At 50.3% G+C, this 19396-nt stretch overlaps 1 protein-coding gene across 1 annotated transcript in view; it reads right to left on the minus strand.

Moving 5' to 3' along the window:
• Ge-1 (Enhancer of mRNA-decapping protein 4 homolog Ge-1) overlaps positions 1–19396 on the minus strand; it is a 327116-nt gene that overhangs the window by 95617 nt on the left and 212103 nt on the right. The window contains 2 exon segments of the mRNA XM_045757261.2: positions 6322–6487; positions 10768–10883. Of these exon segments, the coding sequence (XP_045613217.2) occupies positions 6322–6487; positions 10768–10883 (282 nt within the window).

Below are 19396 nucleotides of genomic sequence, written 5' to 3' on the forward strand. Positions count from 1 at the left end.
CGGGGCCCAAGGCCCTCAAGTCAGCCCCTCCCTAGCCCCAAGATCCCCCTCCTCGGGACTCAGGGCCAAGTAATCCTCCAGAGCACTGGCCTCTAAAGAAAAAGCCGGCGCAGTCGATTAAGCCGAACCGAAGAGGGCTCACTGGTCAGACCAAGAGGCTTCAGCAGGGAGAGCGGACTCGAATGCCTCCATCGCCACATCGGAAGAGGCATCCCTCGAGACTGCCCGAGATTCAAGACCATCCAAACCCTGCTCAGACTCCAAAATCCTCAGACATTTCGAGGCCGGAAGCAGGGGGGGGGGGGAGACCAAGACGCACCACAGCAGGGGAAGAACGAAGGGGTGCGGACTGAACCAAGGTCAAAGCGACCCCCACCCCCCAAGTCCAGGTCCCTATAAGCAAAACAGGGCCGCCTCGGGGCATCCGGGTGAGCAACCAACCTAGCACGTTGCAACAACCTAAGACGAGCATGCAACGTCTGCGCCACCTGTACCAATAGAACTTTATCTTGAGATTGGTTAAACTGAGTCACTAGCAAGCAACAGAACTCGCACGACTCCAGGTCGAAGGTGTCACCGACCAAACAGGCAGCGTGATGGAGGCAAAAACCATGAGGGTCACTGAGTCACGGGGACTGAGCAACCCTCGAACTCGCACGAAGCGAGGGGGGACTCCAGGGACACATCCATCCACGCACCCCCTAGGGAATTCCCAAGGTCCTGAGTGTTTAACAGAAACTCACGCCCAGGTAATCCCAGGCAGGGTACTGATAACCGGTCCCAAAAACTACCAAACAACTGTCTAAAGCTGTACCCCAGGGACATGTGCACTCATGGGGACCTAGCAGGGGGCACCACCAGAATAGCACCATGCACAGGTCAGGCACAAAAAAAGGGGAAGCAAGGCAGACCCCCCTACAAGGCAAAAACAAAAAGAGAAACACAAAACCCCGCAAGAGGACAACGTACCCAAAGGAACAGAGCCGGCAGCTGTATGTGGTGAAAACAAGCATGCATAGTACCCTGCGCCACTTACCAGTGCAAACTGCCTCTTACCCTAAGGTAAACCAAGAAGACAAAACCCCTAAGCACCCAAAGGGCAGACGAAAACCGAGGAGTAATACGGCCTAGCAGAAGCAGACCCCCGAGGAACTTGTGGAAGGTAACCCCAAGCTCCAAGGGCAGTACTTACAAGGCACCTAGGGACGATAACCCTGGGCGCATGCAGCCCGAGTACCCTAGAATAACTCCTGGCTCTCGCAACCCTGGAAAACAGCCACCACACTCATGGTAGCAGAAAACACCCTATAAATTATATACAGTGGTACCTCGGAATGCGATTGTCCCTGTATGCGAGGTTTTCGGAAGGCGAGGTGTATTTACTCAAAAAATTTGTCTCGGAAGGCGATGGTTACTTCGGGAGGCGAGTTTGGATGCGAGTTTGTTGATACGCGTACAGCCGACCTAGCGCGTTCGTCGCCCCTCCGCCCCTCAGTTTATTATTGTCTCGCGCTCAGTGACTACCCCCACATCAATTCTTCTCGCGGATTTTCAGTGTTTTGTTGGATTTTTGGTGATTTGTCTATACAATTTGTTATTATATATCTCACCATGGGTCCCAAGAAAGCCAGTGGTAAGGATAAAGGCCAGAAAGCTCATGTGAGGATGACAATAGAGGAGAAACAAGAGATCATTCGGAAGCATGAGAACGGTACACGTGTTGTTGAACTTTGTAGGCAGTACAACAAAGCCACATCAACAATATGCACTATACTTAAGAAGAAAAATAAGATTATGGGTGCTAAAGTGGCAAAAGGAGTAAGAACATTAACGGCACAAAGACCACAAATACTTGAAGAAGTGGAAAAGTTGTTATTAATTTGGATACACGACAAGGAGTTGAGGGGTGATAGTGTTTCGGAGGCCATTATTTGTGAGAAAGCCAGGGTGTTGCACGAAGACCTTCTAAAGAATACCCCTGCAACGAGTGATGCAGATAAGAAAGAGTTTAAGGCAAGCAGGGGCTGGTTTGAAAAATTTAGAAAGAGAAGTGGTATCCATAGTGTTACAAGGCATGGGGTTATGTGATGTGATTATGGAAGGGGACTCCCCTTCCAAACAGTAACTCCTCTCCTCCTCCCCCCTCCTCACCATCTTCCATACGCCTACAGCACTCGACAGCAAGGTAAGTAATAACTGGAACACAGTTTTGTAGGTTTATTTAGATGAATTAGGTAAATTAGGTATAAAAATTTAGTTTGATGTGGGGTTTTTGGGGTAGTCAGGAACGGATTAATTCATTTCCCTTTATTTCTTATGGGGAATTTAACTTCGGAATGCGAGTTTTCGGAAGGCGAGGCGTCTCCAGGAACGGATTAAACTCTTATTCTGAGGTATGCCTGTACCTCTATTGTTGACAAGCTAAGTTGTCATATTACTAGAAAAAATTATTAAAACTAAGTGAGATGAATACCTGGAGAGAAATGACAAAATAAAAAAGCACAGTGCTGGAAACGCTGGAGCCAAGCACACGACCTCTGCCTCTAACATCAGCCTTAGAACTGACGGGTGGATAGCAAGCATGGGGGGGGTTCTGGGGGGTCTGAGTCTGTGGTGGTGCAGTATCTGCAGGCGGCTTCGGTAAGTTGTCGGCCTATGTCGGACCTGTTGGTTCTCCACGGGTCTTGTGGGGGTCTTCCCATACGAGTTGTGCCAGGGCTCGGGGTTCCTTCCGTCATGATAGGCCAGTGGTGCCAGATTCAGGGCAAGCGCAGCCTTCGGTTCCGTCTGTTTCTGGTTGGCGTGGGGATCGCTCTGTGCTCAGCGTAGGTTCTCATAAGGTGTGTCGGCCTTTTCGCGGTTCGTCCCATTGACGGGGTGACGGGAGGGAGGCTCGCTCTGTTCGCTTGCGCCTGGTGCCACGATTTGTGGACATTTTGGGTCGGTTTGTACGGCCTGCAGTGGCGTAAGGTGGCTCCTCCCTCGGGGGGATCAGAGCTCGCGGGGCAGGCCTCTTCTCCTGCGCTCTGTCAGGTCATCTCGGAGAGGGTTCGCCTGGGCGTGGTTTGTCTGGCCAGTTTGCGCTCCCAGCCATTCTGTCTGCTTGTCAGGAATTTGGTTCTTTCCAAGCTCGCCGGGTGTGGGTTCTTGGTGAACTGGAGGAAGTTCAATCTGGTTCCCTCTCAGGCTGGGTGAGACTCTCGTACCGCTTTCTTGTCTCTTCCTCAGGCGGCTCTGCTTCGCCTGCGTTCTCGCCTGTGTCTGTTACTGAGAGGCTTCCGGGTCATGCAGCGGTTGCTCGAGAGTTTGTGTGGGAGCCTGAACTTTACCATGATTGTCTACCTGCCGGGTCGGGTGTGGCTTCGTCAGCTGTTCTGGTTCGCTCGGGGACGTCCCTTCCGCCTCTCGAGCGATCACTGGGTTCGACCCCCGGGGGCATTACGTCGGCTGCTGCATCGCCGGCTTTCTCATTGGGTTTTTCGGGGTTCAGTGCCTTGGCGCCTGCCTGAGCCCTCGCTAGATGTGTTCACAGACGTGTTGTCTCTTGGCAGAGGCTTTATGACCAATGCTCACCAGGCCGGCCAGGGGCAGTGGAGTCTGTCCCTTTGTCTGGCTCACAGCACGGTGTGGGAGTTCGCGGCGGTGTGGATGTCGCTCCAGAAGGTTTGGGTCACTCACGGATCAACTATCAGGCTCCATTCAGACGGTTTTCCTGTGGTTCATTGCCTGAACCGAGGTGGTTCGATGCGGTCCTTGGCTTTTAGGGGCCGGTCGCAGACGAGTCACTGACCGCATTGACTTCTCGGGGTTTGGCTCACCTAGCGGTTCGCGTTCGGGGTGTATCCAACATCTTGGTGAACGGCCCGTCCCGGTTCATTTCCCTGTCCACGGAACGGACGGTCGATGCCAGCTCGTTCGGGCCTCCGGAAGTGAATCTTTTCGCGTCAGCATGGTCGAGGCATCTCCCAGTATATGTGGCCCCCCTTCCCCGACTGCGAGGCCGTCAGGGTACCCTTCCGGCTGTACTTAGTGAGGTGGAGTTACATATTCCTTTCCCCCCCTGGTTCAGCTGTTGCTCCTGGTCCTGGCTCGCTTGGAGACTTACCAGAGAAGAATTGTTCTTCTGGCTACTTGGTGGCCGGCCCAGCCTTGGTTTTGGGTGCTGCTTGCTCGGTGTCCGAACTCGAGGGTCTTCCTGCATCTCTGCCTCTTTCAGCAGATCGGTCCAGCCCGGTACAAGGCTGGTTCGGTTTTCTCCTTGAGTCTTTGCGTCTGTCTTTCTGACTCGAGTCAATCATTACTTGTATGGTGCGCATGTGGATTCATTATTGGTCTCCCACCTGCATGCTTCGTCTCGAAACAGTATGAAAATTCCTGGCAGTACTTCCATTTCTTCCTATCACTGCGTTGGTGTTCTTCTTTTTCCGATAGGGTTGTTTTGTCCTTTTGTTTCTTGATTGTTCCAGGACCGTCATCTTATGCCGAATACTGTCGCCTTGTATTGTGCGGCGCTGGCAGACCCACTTCAGCTTGCTTTCGGTGTTGATGTTACTTCTGCCCCGTTCCGCAAGCTGTCTCGTTCGTTGTTTCACCTGCAGCCTGCTCATGCGCCTCCTGAGCTGTCCTGGTCTTTGGACCGGGTGCTCTCATTTCTCTCTTCTCCTTGGTTTGTTGTGGCCCCTTCAGTTCAGGATTGTTTTTCTAAGGCACTTTTCCTGTTGGCACTGGCCTCTGGGGATCAGGTTTGAGGAGCATCATGCTCTCCTCCAGGGCAGGGGTTTCTGCTATTTCAGTCCTGTTGGTCGTTTTGTTCGGTTGCAGCCGTTGTCTCCTTTTCTGGCGAAGAATGAGACAGCTGCATTCTAGAGGGGGGCCTTCTGTCGTTGATGCTTGATTGGTGAGGCTAGGGGTGTATCATGTGTTGTGTCCGGTTGCGGCTCTCCACTTTTATTTGCGCGCCACGGCTTCAGTAGCCAGAGATGCGTTTTGAGTTGACCCGGTTTCCCTTCTTCCCTGTTCCTGGGCTTGGGTTTCTCAGGTCGTCCACAGGGTTATTAGGTCTAGCCAGCCTGTGGTCTATCCCCATGCCCACAACGTTAGCAAGTTTGCTGGTTTGGCTGACGTCATATCTTAGGTTGACATTCGGGCCTGGGGTTTTTGGAAGTTGAACAGGGTCTTGGCAGCTCGCTACCTAGTGATTGTCCCTGGGCCTGGTCGAGCCTGCATTGCATTAAGTCGGCGGTTGCAGCCAGTAGTCTCGACTTCGCATTGAGAAGTGAGGATGGACCACCTCCCGGGTAAGTCGCTGTTTTCCTTGTCTTTGGGTAGTTAGCTCCAAGAAGCCGACAGGGCTACCACAAGAAAACCAGCATTGAATGTAATGAAACGTCATTTTCTGGGCAAGTCCCGGACGCTCCCCAGCATCCCTCCCTTCCCCCCGGTCGGGTTTTTTCAGGTTTTTTCAGATCCCTCCTAAGAACTGCAGGTTGGGTCGCCGGTACGAGGGTCTGGGATTCCCCCTTTCCCCTCCCAGGGAGGGGGGTGGGGGGTTGCACAGAGAGCGGCATGGCAACATGATGACGTCATTCTCGTTTGCCAATTTTCGTTTGGGGAGTTCTGTCCACTCGTTCGGCTTTCGGTAGCAATAGTATCACCAGAATAGGGGTTTGTTGTGGGGTGCCTACTTTTCTGGGTGCCTGTCCCAGTCGATGGCAGACATAGAATGCTCCTAACCTTAAGGGTGTTTCTATATGCCATTGCTCCTCATGCCTCTCTGAGGGGGCCAGGTTCTGGCTCATAGTTTCCTGTAGGCAAGAACTCCATGCACCTTGACTATCTAGCATAGTTATACATATTCATTCAGCCTGGATAGCTCTGGGGAGTCTCGGAACTCACCCAGAAAATGGCATTTCATTATAATCAACGTTGATTTTTTTGCCAGACTTTCCTGCCCTATTGCACCCAAAATATGCCACCTACGATTTTTTTCCCCGTGATCAGGGAACACAAATGAACACTTTTAGAAGACGAAAGAATTTTTTTGTTTTGTTTTTTGCACCTTTGGGTGTTGAAGGCAAAATGGCCCTTAGTAGCCCAAGGGTTAAGTCAGGTCACATTTGTTAAAAAGGTTAGATTATTTAAGTATTTACTGTAATTACCTAAGTGTAGTTACAGGATGAGAGCTATGCTCGTGGTGTCCTGTCTGTGAAACTACTGTATATGCAGAATACATATATTTTTGGCTTTAGTGGCACACATACCCAAATAATGTGTAAACTTTAGCAACATTTCAAAAACCCCCTAGCACAGCTCTCTACTCACATTCTCTAGTGCCCCGGCTGAAGTTTTCATTAACTTGAGCAAAGATCTGTTGGGTAAGTGCATTGAGTCCTGGCAAAAGTAATTTGTTGTATGCCTCTCGGCACGAGTTCTGCACTGTTGTTCCCAATACTGTACTAACTGATCCTCCAAGGGTCTCCACAAATGACTGAAATAGGAAATTTACACATAATAAAAATATACAGGAAACAATATTGAAATAAATTATGAAAGCAGTTCAGCCAAAATATAACAATTTCTATTGACTTAACTATCTACATCATTCAAAGCTATCAGTTATACACAAGTATATTTTGTACAGTTCACTGTCATTGACCCTATTTGCTCAGATATTCCAGTTCTGGCACTATTCTTTTCCCTGGATCTATATGGGGCAAAAATATAAATAAAATTAAATTCACATTATTTATTAACATCTGTACTGTAATAAGAAAATTACCTGCTTTTTCCAGTAACATTATAAAAAACCAGCGTTGAATGATATGAAACGCAATTTTCTGGGCGAGAACCAGAGGCTCCCCGGAGCTATCCAGGCTGATGTGTATCTATCAGGTTTCTGGCATCAGTCAAGATGCATGGAGTTCTTGCCAACCGGGGACCATGAGCCAGAACCTGGCCCCCTCAAAGAGGCACGAGGAGCACTGGCCTATAGAAACGCCCGTGTGGTTGGGAGCATTCTATGTCTGCCATCGACTGGGTCTGGCACCCCAGAAATATGGGTGCCCCAAAATAAACCCTTATCCTGGTGAATATATTGCCACCAAAAGCTGAACGAGTGTACAGAACTCCCCAAACAAAAATTAGCAACCTAGCATGACATAAGGTATTTTTTCTGGCAAAACTTCACCATATCAGGATAGCAATCGGAATAACCAGAGGTTTGGCTGGATAGTGCAGACTGGTATAGATTCTAAATCAAGTCTGGAAAACTTTCTGCCAAACTTCACCATACCCAGACAGAAATATGGAAAACCAATGATTTTGCTGGATATCGCAGACAGAAATTGGGCCATACAGATGACCACTTGATTTACGAACTATAGTTATCTAAAAGTTCCAGTTTCACAATTGGGGTTGGTCTTTGCTCGTTGGTGACGATCTTCCTCACACTTCTCGAACTATGTTCAGGAAGCGAGGAAGCGGTCTGCCAGGCCTAGCGCCGGCCCAGGGTGATGAGTGGGTGAGAGATGGACTAGTTTGCCCAGTGACCCTGTCGAGCGCTACTCTCGTGCCGTCTACCCTGTGATGTCACAGATTCACGGCTCATTGTTTTGATTTGTCACAAGACTGGGGTGTTCATTCCGTGACTTCTTGTATGTATCTGCACAATCTAGGAACATCCATGCACCATGTCAGCTCCAAATGCACGCAGTGTCAGTGATGGCCGACTGGTAGGTGGATGGGCGGACAGAGTGGGCAGGCAGGGAGGGTGAGTGGGAAGGAAATGGGATGTCTGGCAGGCAGGGTTAGCAGGTGGGTGGATGGATAGATTGGGGGCTGGCTGACTGGCAGGCAGGCTAGCTAGCAGGTGGGCTGGCTTGGTGGGTAGGTAGGTGGATGGATTAGTGGCCAGCTGGAAGGCAAGTAGGGTGGGTAGGTGGGTGGGCAGGGAGGATGGCTGGGTGGGCAGGTTCAGTGTGGATGGATAGATTGGTGGCTGACTGGTGGGCAGGTTGGGTGGGTAAGTTAATGGGTGGGCAGGCTGGGTGGGTTGGTTGGCTGGGAGAGTGGGCTGCAACAGTGGGCAGGCTGGCTGGGTGGGTTCTGGGAGGGGGGGGGGGGGGGGGGGTTTCTTTGATGGGTTTTGGAGGGCAGTCTTGGGTGGGCTCGGGCAGGTGGGCAGGCTTGGGTGGGTTCGGGAGGGTGGGCGGGCTTGGGTGGGTTCGGGCGGGTGGGCGGATAATGGGCTTGCCGAAAAAGTCTCCCATTCAAACTATCACTAATAGAGTAACCTCATTCATCTTTGCCAACATACAAGGACTGAAAACAAGAACAAACAACAAAGTACAGTTCATAAATGGCCTCCTCATGGAGTCAAATGCAGTATTTGGAGCTTTCACAGAAACCCATGCAGGGGAATTGTTGGACAGTGAGATCTGGATTCCAGGATATAACCTATACAGGTGTGATAGGAAAATTAGGTCACATGGAGGAGTGGGTCTGTATATTAGGGAAGACCTTGTATGCTTGGAGCTCCTAACCGTTACAAATGAGGTGGTAGAGGTACTGGGATTAAAAATAGAGAAAATAAATTTAGTGATTATTCTAATATACAAACCGCCAGATGCAACGGCTGAGGAATTCACAGAACAGATAAGCAAAATAGAGAATAGCCTTGATAATTTGGAGAACCCGATACCTGATATTATCTTCCTAGGTGACTTCAACTTGCCAAGTCTCAGGTGGAAAATAGCAAACAATAATATTATACCAGGAAATCTATCAGGACCTAACCAACCACAGATTAGAGAACTACTTAGATTCTGTGACAAATTTTCACTCAATCAGCAGATATCGGAGCCAACGAGAAATGAAAATATTCTAGATCTGGTCTTTACGAACAATGAAGACATTATCAGAGACATTACGATATCAGATACCACATACTCAGATCACAAGCTCATTGAAGTGCAAACGACCATCAATACTCAGAATAGACCTAAAACGTTGATAAAGCGAGAAGGGCTATTCAGTAAATTCAATTTTAATAATAAAAGGATAGACTGGGAGATAATAAACAGGGAACTTACAAACATTCCATGGGGAACTGTTCAAAGTAATACAAGCGTATATAATAATAGCGTATCAAGTCTGTCTGAAACAGGTTCCTTTGAGGAAAGCCAGAAAGAGATCTAACGTAGAAAGAGAACGCAGACGACACTATAAACGCAGGAAAAAAATAACGGAACTGCTTATGCAGACACGAATTTCCCGTCAAAGAAGGAATAATTTAAATAGGGAGATTGAAGAAATCGAGCGGAAATTGAAACACTCATATGAAACTGAAGAAAGGCAGTTAGAACAGAAAGCAATGCAGGAAATAAAGAAAAATCCAAAATATTTCTTCTCATATGCGAAATCAAAAGCAAAAACCACTGCCAGTATTGGACCTATTCGTACAAGTGAAGGTTCATACACGGAGGATGACAAAGAAATTAGTGAAATCCTAAAAAAGCAGTATGAGGACATGTTTAGCAATCCAATAAACAACATGAAGGTGGAAGATCCAGACAATTTCTTTATGCGGGATATTCAAACCCCTGTAAATATAACTGATATAAACACGAGCGCACTAAATTTTGAAAGAGAAATTGAAAACATGCCCATGCACTCGGCCCCAGGTCCAGACTCATGGAATTCAATATTTATAAAGAAATGCAAAGTGCCGGTAGCACAGGCACTCAGTATAGTGTGGAGGAAGAGCTTGGACACCGGGGAGATACCAGATGCACTTAAAGTAGCAGACATAGCCCCTCTACACAAGGGAGGGAGCAAAGCATTGGCAAAAAATTATAGACCAGTTGCACTAACATCGCACATCATAAAAGTATTTGAGAGAGTGATTAGGAGTCAGGTCACCAATTTCATGGAGACCAATGACCTTCACAACCCAGGCCAACATGGATTTCGAGCGGGAAGATGGTGCCTCTCACAGCTACTTGAGCACTACGACAAAGTCACTATAAGAAATATTGTCAATAAGAAAATATTGCCGGAACAACCGTGGACATTTTCAAGAGGAAACTAGATTTATTCCTCCAAGGAGTGCCGGACCAACCAGGCTGTGGTGGGTATGTGGGCCTGCGGGCCGCTCCAAGCAACAGCCTAGTGGACCAAACTCTCACAAGTCAAGCCTGGCCTCGGGTCGGGCTTGGGGAGTAGAAGAACTCCCAGAACCCCATCAACCAGGTATCAACCAGGTATCAACCAGGCGGGCATGGGTGGGTTCGGGCGGGTGGGCGGGCATGGGTGGGTTCGGGCGAGTGGGCAGGAATGGGTGGGTTCGGGCGGGTGGGCGGGCTTGGGTGGGTTCGGGCGGATGGGCGGTCTTGGGCGGGCTCGGGTGGATGGGCGGGCTTGGGTGGGTTCGGGTGGGTGGGCGGGCTTGGGTGGGTTCGGGTGGGTGGGCGGGCTTGGGTGGGTTCAGGCGGGTGGGTTCGGGCGGGTGGGTTCGGGCAGGTGGGTTCGGGCGGGTGGGTGGGCTTGGGTGGGTTCGGGCGGGTGGGCGGGCATGGGTGGGTTCGGGCGGGTGGGCGGGCATGGGTGGATTTGGGCGGGCGGGCGGGCTTGGGTGGGTTCGGGCGGGTGGGCGGGCTTGGGTGGTTTCGGGCGGATGGGCGGGCTTGGGGGGCTTGGGCGGGTTTGGTTCTATACAGTTTGTTGAACTGAGGTTGTACTCTACTAATAACATGTTAAAAAAATACTCACTCTTGAATGAATAACTTTGGAGAGGGCATCTATGATTTGACTTTCTGTGGTCTTGAGAAGGCCATGTACCTCTTGGGAAACACGAGACTGCAGAGGCTCCATTGCCTTCAGAACTCCTGTTTAAACATAATCCCCACTCAGTCCACATTTCAAAGCATGTCATTTACAATATTGCAAAATTATTAGCTTACTCTATTAAGTGGAGTAATTCCTTACTCTAATAATTGGTGATGGAGACAAAAACCGTCAGTAGTTTCAGAGCATCATATGACACAAGGGAGACAGGACACTTGAGTGCAGTTCTTATCCTGTAACTACACTTAGGTAATTACTCTAGAAATTGGTACCGATTCTTTCATATGCTGTCTAAAATATATATTTTTCAGCCCTGCTAGAAGACTTCTCCTTTAAGATCTTAATGTTTCTTAATCACTTAGCAATTTAATTATCATGGATAGTGTCTCCAAATGGAAAGTAGCATATTGAATGAAATGAAATGCTAGTTTCTGTACAGATCTTTAAACACTAAGCTGCTCTGGGCAATTTGGCCTTCAACACGCGCAGAAAAAAAACCCAGCGTTGAATGTAATGAAACGCCATTTTCTGGGTGAGTCCCGGAGGCTCCCCGGAGCTATCCATGACTGATATGGATACCCTAACTATTTTGCATCAGTCGATGTGGGTGGAGTTCTAGGCCTACCGGGGACCACGAGCCAGAACCTGGCCCCCTCAGAGAGGCACGGGGAGCAATGGCCCATAGAAATGCACATGTGATTTGAAGCATTCTATATCTGCCATCAACCGGGACAGGCACCCAGAAAGGTAAACGCCACAAAACAAACCCCTATTCTGGTTAACCCTTACACTGCTCAGGGGTCCTTGGGACATTTACACCCCTGTGCGCAAGAAAAAAAAAAAATTCAAAAAATTTTTTTCGTCTTCTAAACATGTTAATTTGTGTCCCCTGAGCACGGAAAAAAATAAAAAAAAAATCGTAGGCGACATATTTTGGGCGCAATTGACCGAGGAAGTCTGGCAAAAAGTGGGTGTTGACAGAGCGGTCGTCAGACCCGGTCAGCGTCACCCGCGTTGACAGATGGGAGTTTCCACAAAGATATTATTACCTAATTGTTTCAATGTCTCCGATTGATTTTTTCTTAGTTTTTTTTGCAGTAATATTATTCAATAGTGTGTATTGTAATATATTTATATAATAAAAGTGGTTAATAATCGCTATACTCAAAAGTATGATGTGCATATTAGTGATTCAATTATTATGTTTATAAAACTATAAACAAATAGTTTTGCTGCTATTACACTCTATACACAGGTTATATATAAGTATTGGCATGTTTTGATCACCATAACGAACCACTAAGTTGGTATTGAGAGTCGAAAAGCAACGAGGAGTTACCGCCACACACCAGCCAGCCACTCGCTGCCACTCCCTCAACACACGCACTAAACTTTCTCCCCCAACAATACCAGTTGTGGTGTTATTACACTATATACAGACGTTATATATAAGTATGTGTATATTTTGTTCACCACAACTGTACAGCTAAGCTGATATAGTTAGTTCAGGCACTAAGAGTCGTCGCTATACACAGATGGCGGCTCCCTCACTCATTCAAGGTCACACGCACTAAACTTTCTCCCCCAACAATACCAGTTGTGGTGTTATTACACTATATACAGGCGTTATATATAAGTATGTATATATTTTGTTCACCACAACTGTACAGCTAAGCTGATATAGTTAGTTCAGGCACTAAGAGTCCTCGCTATACACAGATGGCGGCTGGCGGCTCCCTCACTCTTTCAAGGTCACACGCACTAAACTTTCTCCCCCAACAATACCTTTTGTAGTGTTATTACCCTATATACACATATTATACAGTATATAAATATCTACATGTTTTATGCACCGTAACTGTACACCTAAGCTTGTAGTGCGCCCAAAGAGCATAGTGGCCACCCTCTAAACAGCTAGACAAATCGTGCAGACGACATCACCTCCGTCACCCATATGGCTCCTCCCAGCATAATCCTTTTGCTGTTATTACACTAATACACACATTATATATAAGTATCTACATTTGTGTTCACCATAGAGAACCACTGACCTGGTATGGTGAATGCAAACAATAACAGGTGGCCACACAGTCAGTAAACGATGCTGTCTCCCTCCGTCTCTCAGCATCACTCCTCCCACAGCGCTAATTATTACAACAATCCTGCTATTATCACAACCCTGGTTATTTATATCACAGTCATTGGTCATCTGTAATATTGTCATCGCTAAATAATAACAATTATATATTTATTTTGACATTTTTCGGCGATGCTGTGGTCACAAGCTGAACATCAATGCTGTTCGCTCATGCTGCGTGCGCCGGCCTTGGTTGCTCCAACAGTACTGTGCCTCTCACACCTGAGAATATTGCCCACGATTTTTTTTTTAAATGGCATCTGTTTACAAGAGCCCTGAGGAAGCTACTGTGAACCCTGTGTAGCCGTGGGCCATTTGAATCAGGCCTGGCACCCTATGGCGTATATATACGCCATGCGCACCATGGGACATGTTACTCAGGGCGTATATATACGCCATGCGCAGTTTAAGGGTTAAACAACAAAAATCGACAAACGAGTGGACAGAACTTCCCCAGGAAAACGAACTAACAAGCATGACATCACGCGAGCTGCGCCGCATGTCTGCGCAGCTCCCCCCTCCCCGGGAGGGGGAAGGGGGAGCCCCAGACCCCCGCGCCGGCGATCCCCGCCCCAGTTCTGAGGCTGGATATCAAAACCGTGAAAAACCCGCCGACCGGAGGGCGGGAGGGTGCCGGGGAGCCTCCGGGACTCACCCATAAAATGGCATTTCATTACATTCAACGCTGGTTTTCTGGGGGGAGCCCCTACGGCTCCCCGGAGCTACCTCACCAAAGACCACCTAAAAACAAGGGGACATACCCGGGAGGCGGTCGGAGAATCACTCCACAACACGAAGTCGAGACAACAACCCATGGTATAGCATTCGCCAGAAAAAAGGGAGAACGGCCGCAGACGAAGAAAACCTATGACCACGACAATAGGAGCCAAAAACCACTGCACCTGAGAAGAGTAAGAAGCTCTGCCACACGGCCCACAGAGGCGAATGCCAACAAAAAAAGAAAACCGAGGCAAAGCAAACCTGTCCCCAAGGAGCCACAACCACCAAGGAGAAGAAAAACAGGAGAGTACCCTGTCCAAAGACCAGGACGACACAGACAGTGCATAAGCAGGCCGGAGGTGTAACAACGCACGATACAACCTGCGAAACGGCGCAGAAGGAATATCAATACCGAAAGCTAGCAGCAGAAACCAAGGTGACAGACCCTGGAACGGCCCCAAGCGCCTCTACATCCTCCGCAAGCCAATCCTATGACAGCCCCAGGAGGGAAAAGAAAACGCAGGACCGAAACGAACCACAATGCCACAAGTGTGCAAGACCACCTCCACAAGTGCAGCTGACAGGGAAGGAACTCGCATAAGGAGCCGCCCCGCACCAACATCCCGCAGAAGGGCAGGAGCGAAAAGACTCATGAGGAGGAGCAAAAGCGCTCCCAAGAAAACTAGGAGCGCCGAGACAGTGTGAAGAGAAGAGATATTCACAAAAGAACAAAAAGGCCAACACCCAGAAGCTGCTGGGAAGAGGACCCACAAGCCCTAGATAGGACCGGAGGGAAGCTCAACCGAATGACAACAGACGCACCAGAAAACGGGAAGGAGCAAAACAGTCCTGAACCTTTGAGAACAAAAAGAAGCAAACACAAAGGACGAAGGCACAAAAACCTCGTCGCACCTGAGACCAAAAGTCATGCAGAAACCCCAAGAAGAGGGGGACTATGACGGAAGAAGGCCCATCCCGGAAAAAGGGGCGAAGATCATAGAAAAGCACCCACCGCTAGGACGGAAACAACGGGTACAACGGACAAGGAAACCAAGCCCAGGGAGGGGCCGACGCCCACAAAGCACGTGCGGAGAGGGGGAACGGAAAAACCCCACACCACAAAACTGCAAGTCCCCCCAGAGGGTTAGAAACACCCCGGCGGGGACCAACGGGGCCTGAGGCCTCTCACGTGAGCCCCACCCCAGCCCCGGGAACCCACCCTGCAGGCCCCAGGGCCGAGCTGTCCCCTCAAAGCCCCAGCGTCAAGAAAACCCCGGGGCAGCCATGAAAAACACGAAGGAAGGGAGCCCACTAGGCTCTGGAACTTGAACTGAAACCGGAGGATAGGCGAGGGGCGAGATGAAGACCCCAAGCTCATCCCCAGCCAGCACAATGAGGTGAGGACAAGACAGTGAAACCAAGAAATATGGAAAAACCAGGCCCTGCATGGCAAGACCGGCAAGGAAGGAGAGCCCCAAGAGGGAGCACGGAAGGGCCGAACATAACGCCAAAACCAACCCCGACACGCAGCTGCAGTACCAAAACCGCAGCAAAACGTCACCACACTCCCCGAGGAAGCGACAGAGAAGATAGATAAATCGTACACGAGTGGCACACAAGGGGACATAGGCGGAAACCGAGCACCCAACTGAGCCACAGGGACGGTAGAAGAAACGTGTGCAGTGTAACAGGCAATCAAAGGAACACATTAGGCAGCCCAACATGGGCTGATCCCATACACAGCCCCAAGAGCAGAGATGAGAGTGCCCAAGAAGCACAGAATCCGCCCGACAGGCAAACGACAGGGAAGAGGCGGAAACAAAGAGCCAGAACCCAACCTGCAAACACAAGGAGGCAAACACAAAACCTCCGACACAGGAAAACTTACTACCAAACAGGCACCCCCACCGTTGCACTGCGGAACAAGGTGGAGGCGGGGCCCCGAACTCAAGCAAGGTTAGACAAGCATAGGAGAGGGGCAGAAGGAGTACAGGCAGGAACCAACCCGTTCTCGCAAATTCGTAAAGTCAATATTGACTTATTAACTACGTGCATAGGTGATATACTAAACATAATAGATACCCTTAAAAAGATTCATAGAAAACACCGACCTTACCTAACCTTGTTAGTATCTTAAGATAAGCATCTTATTGCTTCGTAATTACAATTATTACTTAACCTATACCTATTATAGGTTAGGTAATAATTGTAATTACGAAGCAATAAGATGCTTATCTTAACATACTAAGTAGGTTAGGTAAGGTCGGTGTTTTCTATGAATCTTTTTAAGGGTATCTATTATGTTAAGTATGTCACCTATGCACATATTTAATAAGTCAACATTGACTTATTAAATTTGCGAGAACGGGTTGCAGGAACCGCCTCTGAAGGGACAAGAGGCCACCTGCAGACACCCGTGAACCGAGGAAGGAATCAGGTGGAGAGAACAAGAGCTGCCCAGCATGGGCAAATAGCCCTGCAGTAGGCACCTCGGGTGATACGGTCCACGTTCTCAAGTACGTATGTACACCCATTCCTACTCCCAAAAACAAAAACAGCGTCAGGACGGAGGAGACGTCAAAACCGCACCAACTCACCTGCAGAACATAGACCCTGAAGGGCCATGACGCAAGCGTTTGAGTCCGTATCCGCCGGAGGCGGCAAGTGCGCCCATGCTGGAGAGGAGGGGAGCAGCGAAGGAGGCTCCCCACCCTAGAACGCAGGGAAAAACCTCATCAATTCCACACAGCGGCACCCCAGAACACCCCCAAAGCAACGGGGCACTGACGGGAATAAAAAAAGAACGAGACGCGAAGCCCCCCCCGAGAGAATTGGAGCAGAACACGCGTGCACACCGCCCGGAACCAAAACAAACTCCCACGGTGCATGCGCAGGACGCGAAAGAAAGTAGCCCAACCAGGCGAGAAGAAGCCCAACCAGGCGCGAAGTAGCCCAACAAGGCGAGAAGTAGCCCAATAAAGCGAGAAGTAGCCCAACAAGGCGAGAAGTAGCCCAATAAAGCGAGAAGTAGCCCAATAAAGCGAGAAGTAGCCCAACAAGGCGAGAAGTAGCCCAACCGGCTACAAGGAGCCCAAACGGTCACAAAGGAGCCCAAACGGCCACAAAGGAGCCCAAACTGCCACAAAGGAGCCCAAACTGCCACAAAGGAGCCCAAACGGCCACAAAGGAGCCCAAACGGCTATAAAGGAGCCCAAACGGCTACAAAGGAGCCCAAACGGCGACAAGGAGCCCAAACGGCGACAAGGAGCCCAAACTGCTACAAAGAGCCCAAACTGCTACAAGGAGCCCAACCTGTCCAGAACAGAAGGAACCAGTATGGAGGCAAACTCCGGGACACACAGGAGGAAGCCGCAAAGGCCAACCGCACCGCAGGCGAAGAGATGCGGTTAGCCGAAAACCTCCTGAAGACGGAACCGAAGAAACCACAGGGACACAGAACCAAACCCGGGGAGGAGCAGAACCCAAGCCCAAATCGTACGCAGAGGGGGGAAAGAAAACCCCATTCCTCATAACAGTAGGCCCCGCTCAGAAGGACGGAAATCCAGGCGGGGCGCAATGGAGCCCAAGGCCCCCAAGGCCGCTCCTCCCCAACCCCAGGAGCCCCTGCACCGGGCCCGAGTCGACCTCCAAAGCCCCGGCCTCAAGAAAAAGCCGGGGCAGCCGAGAGAGCTGAAAGAGAAGGGGGCCCACTGGTCAAAACCCCGGAGCATCGGCAGGAGGAACAGACTCGAATGCCTCCGTAGCTACCCCGGACGGGGCAACCCCCGAAACTGCCCAAGTCTCAGAACTTCTAACCCCGCCCCGACCCTGAAGCCTGCAGATGCGTAGGGGCCGGAAGCAGGAGGGGGAAAAAACAAGGGGGGCGTGGAAGGAACCAAGGCCGAAGCGACCAAAACCACCCAAGTCAGGGTCCCTACACAAGCGGGGCAGCATCGGGGCGTCCGGGGAAGCGACAAACCAGAGCGCGTTGCAACATCCTACCCTGCAACGCCCGAGCTGCCTGCACCCACGGGAATTCATCAGCAAACTGGGTGAATGGAGTCACGAACAAGCAACAAAGCTCGCAGGACTCAAGGGTCGAATGTGTCACCGACCCAACAGGCAGCATGACGGAGGCAAAAACAAGGAGAGTCACCCTGAGACAAAGGGACAGAGCAACCCTCAACTCGCACAAAGCGAGAGGGGACGCAAGGGTCTCCACTATCGAACCCAAGAGCCCCCGGGGGGTTTCCCAGGGCCCCTAGACTGGGTCTGCTAAGGGTTATCCCAGGCAGGGTACTGCTAACCGGAGCCCCAAACTACCAAGCAAACTGCTAAAGCTGAACCCACGGGACGTGTCCACTCGCGAGGGCAAAGCAGGGGGTGCCACCATACAAACGAACCTAATATAAGGGGGGGGGGAAACACAAGGAAGACCCCCCTACCAGGCAAAAACAAAAATAAAAGAAAAAACCACACAAGTGGACAACGTACCCAGAGGGAACAGAGCCGGCTGCTGTCATAGGTGAAAACTAGCTACGCAGTACCCTGCACCCCACCAGTGCGATAACTACCACTGACCCCCAGGTAAACAAGGGAGTGAAACCCCCAAACCCTCGGGGCGGCCAAACACCAAGCAGCGAAAAGCCAACAGAGGTAGACCCAAGGCGACTTGTGGAAGGCAACCCCAAGCCCCAAGGGCGGTACTTACAGGGCACTCAGGGAAGGTGACCCTAAGCACATGCAGCCCGAGTACCTGAGAATACTACTCCCAGCTCACACGACCACCGTAAGAGCAGCACTGTAAACAAGTCACAGCACTGAGACAAGACTGGAGCTGGAGCCACACGACCGTGCACGATCCCATCAGCCGAGGAACTGGGGCGGGGATCGCCGGCGCGGGGGGTCTGGGGCTCTCCCTTCCCCCTCCCGGGGAGGGGGGAGCTGCGCAGACATGCGGCGCGGCTCGCGTGATGTCATGCTTGTTAGTTCGTTTTCCTGGGGGAGTTCTGTCCACTTGTTTGTCGATTTTTGTTGTTAACCAGAATAGGGGTTTGTTTTGTGGCGCTTACCTTTATGGGTGCCTGTCCCGGTCGATGGCAGATATAGAATGCTCCAAATCACATGTGCATTTCTATGGGCCATTGCTCCCCGTGCCTCTCTGAGGGGGCCAGGTTCTGGCTCATGGTCCCCGGTAGGCCTAGAACTCCACCCACATCGACTGATGCAAAATAGTTAGGGTATCCATATCAGCCATCGATAGCTCCGGGGAGCCGTAGGGGCTCCCCCCAGAAAAAAGTGTTGAATGTAATGAAATGCCATTTTTTGGATGAGACCCGGAGCTTATCCAGGCTGATATGCTAATGTCAGACTTTGGCATCAGTCATGTGTACGGAGTTCTATGGGCCTACCGGGGACCACGAGCCAGAACCTGGCCCCCTCAGAGAGGCAAGGGGGGGAGCAATGGCCTATAGAAACGCCCATGTGGTTGGAAGCATTCTATGTCTGCCATCGACCGGGTCAGGCACCCAGAAAGGTAAGTGTTCCAAACCAAACCCCAATTCTGGTGAAAATTGCTACCACAAGCCGAATAAGTGGATAGAATTCCCCTAAAAGAAACGAGCAAACGATCATGACATCACACGTCACCGCGCCGCTGTATGCGCAGCTGGCCCCTCCCCGGGAGGGGGGAAGGGG

The sequence above is a fragment of the Procambarus clarkii genome, chromosome 67, assembly GCF_040958095.1.
Source record: "Procambarus clarkii isolate CNS0578487 chromosome 67, FALCON_Pclarkii_2.0, whole genome shotgun sequence".
NCBI lineage: Eukaryota > Metazoa > Arthropoda > Malacostraca > Decapoda > Cambaridae > Procambarus > Procambarus clarkii.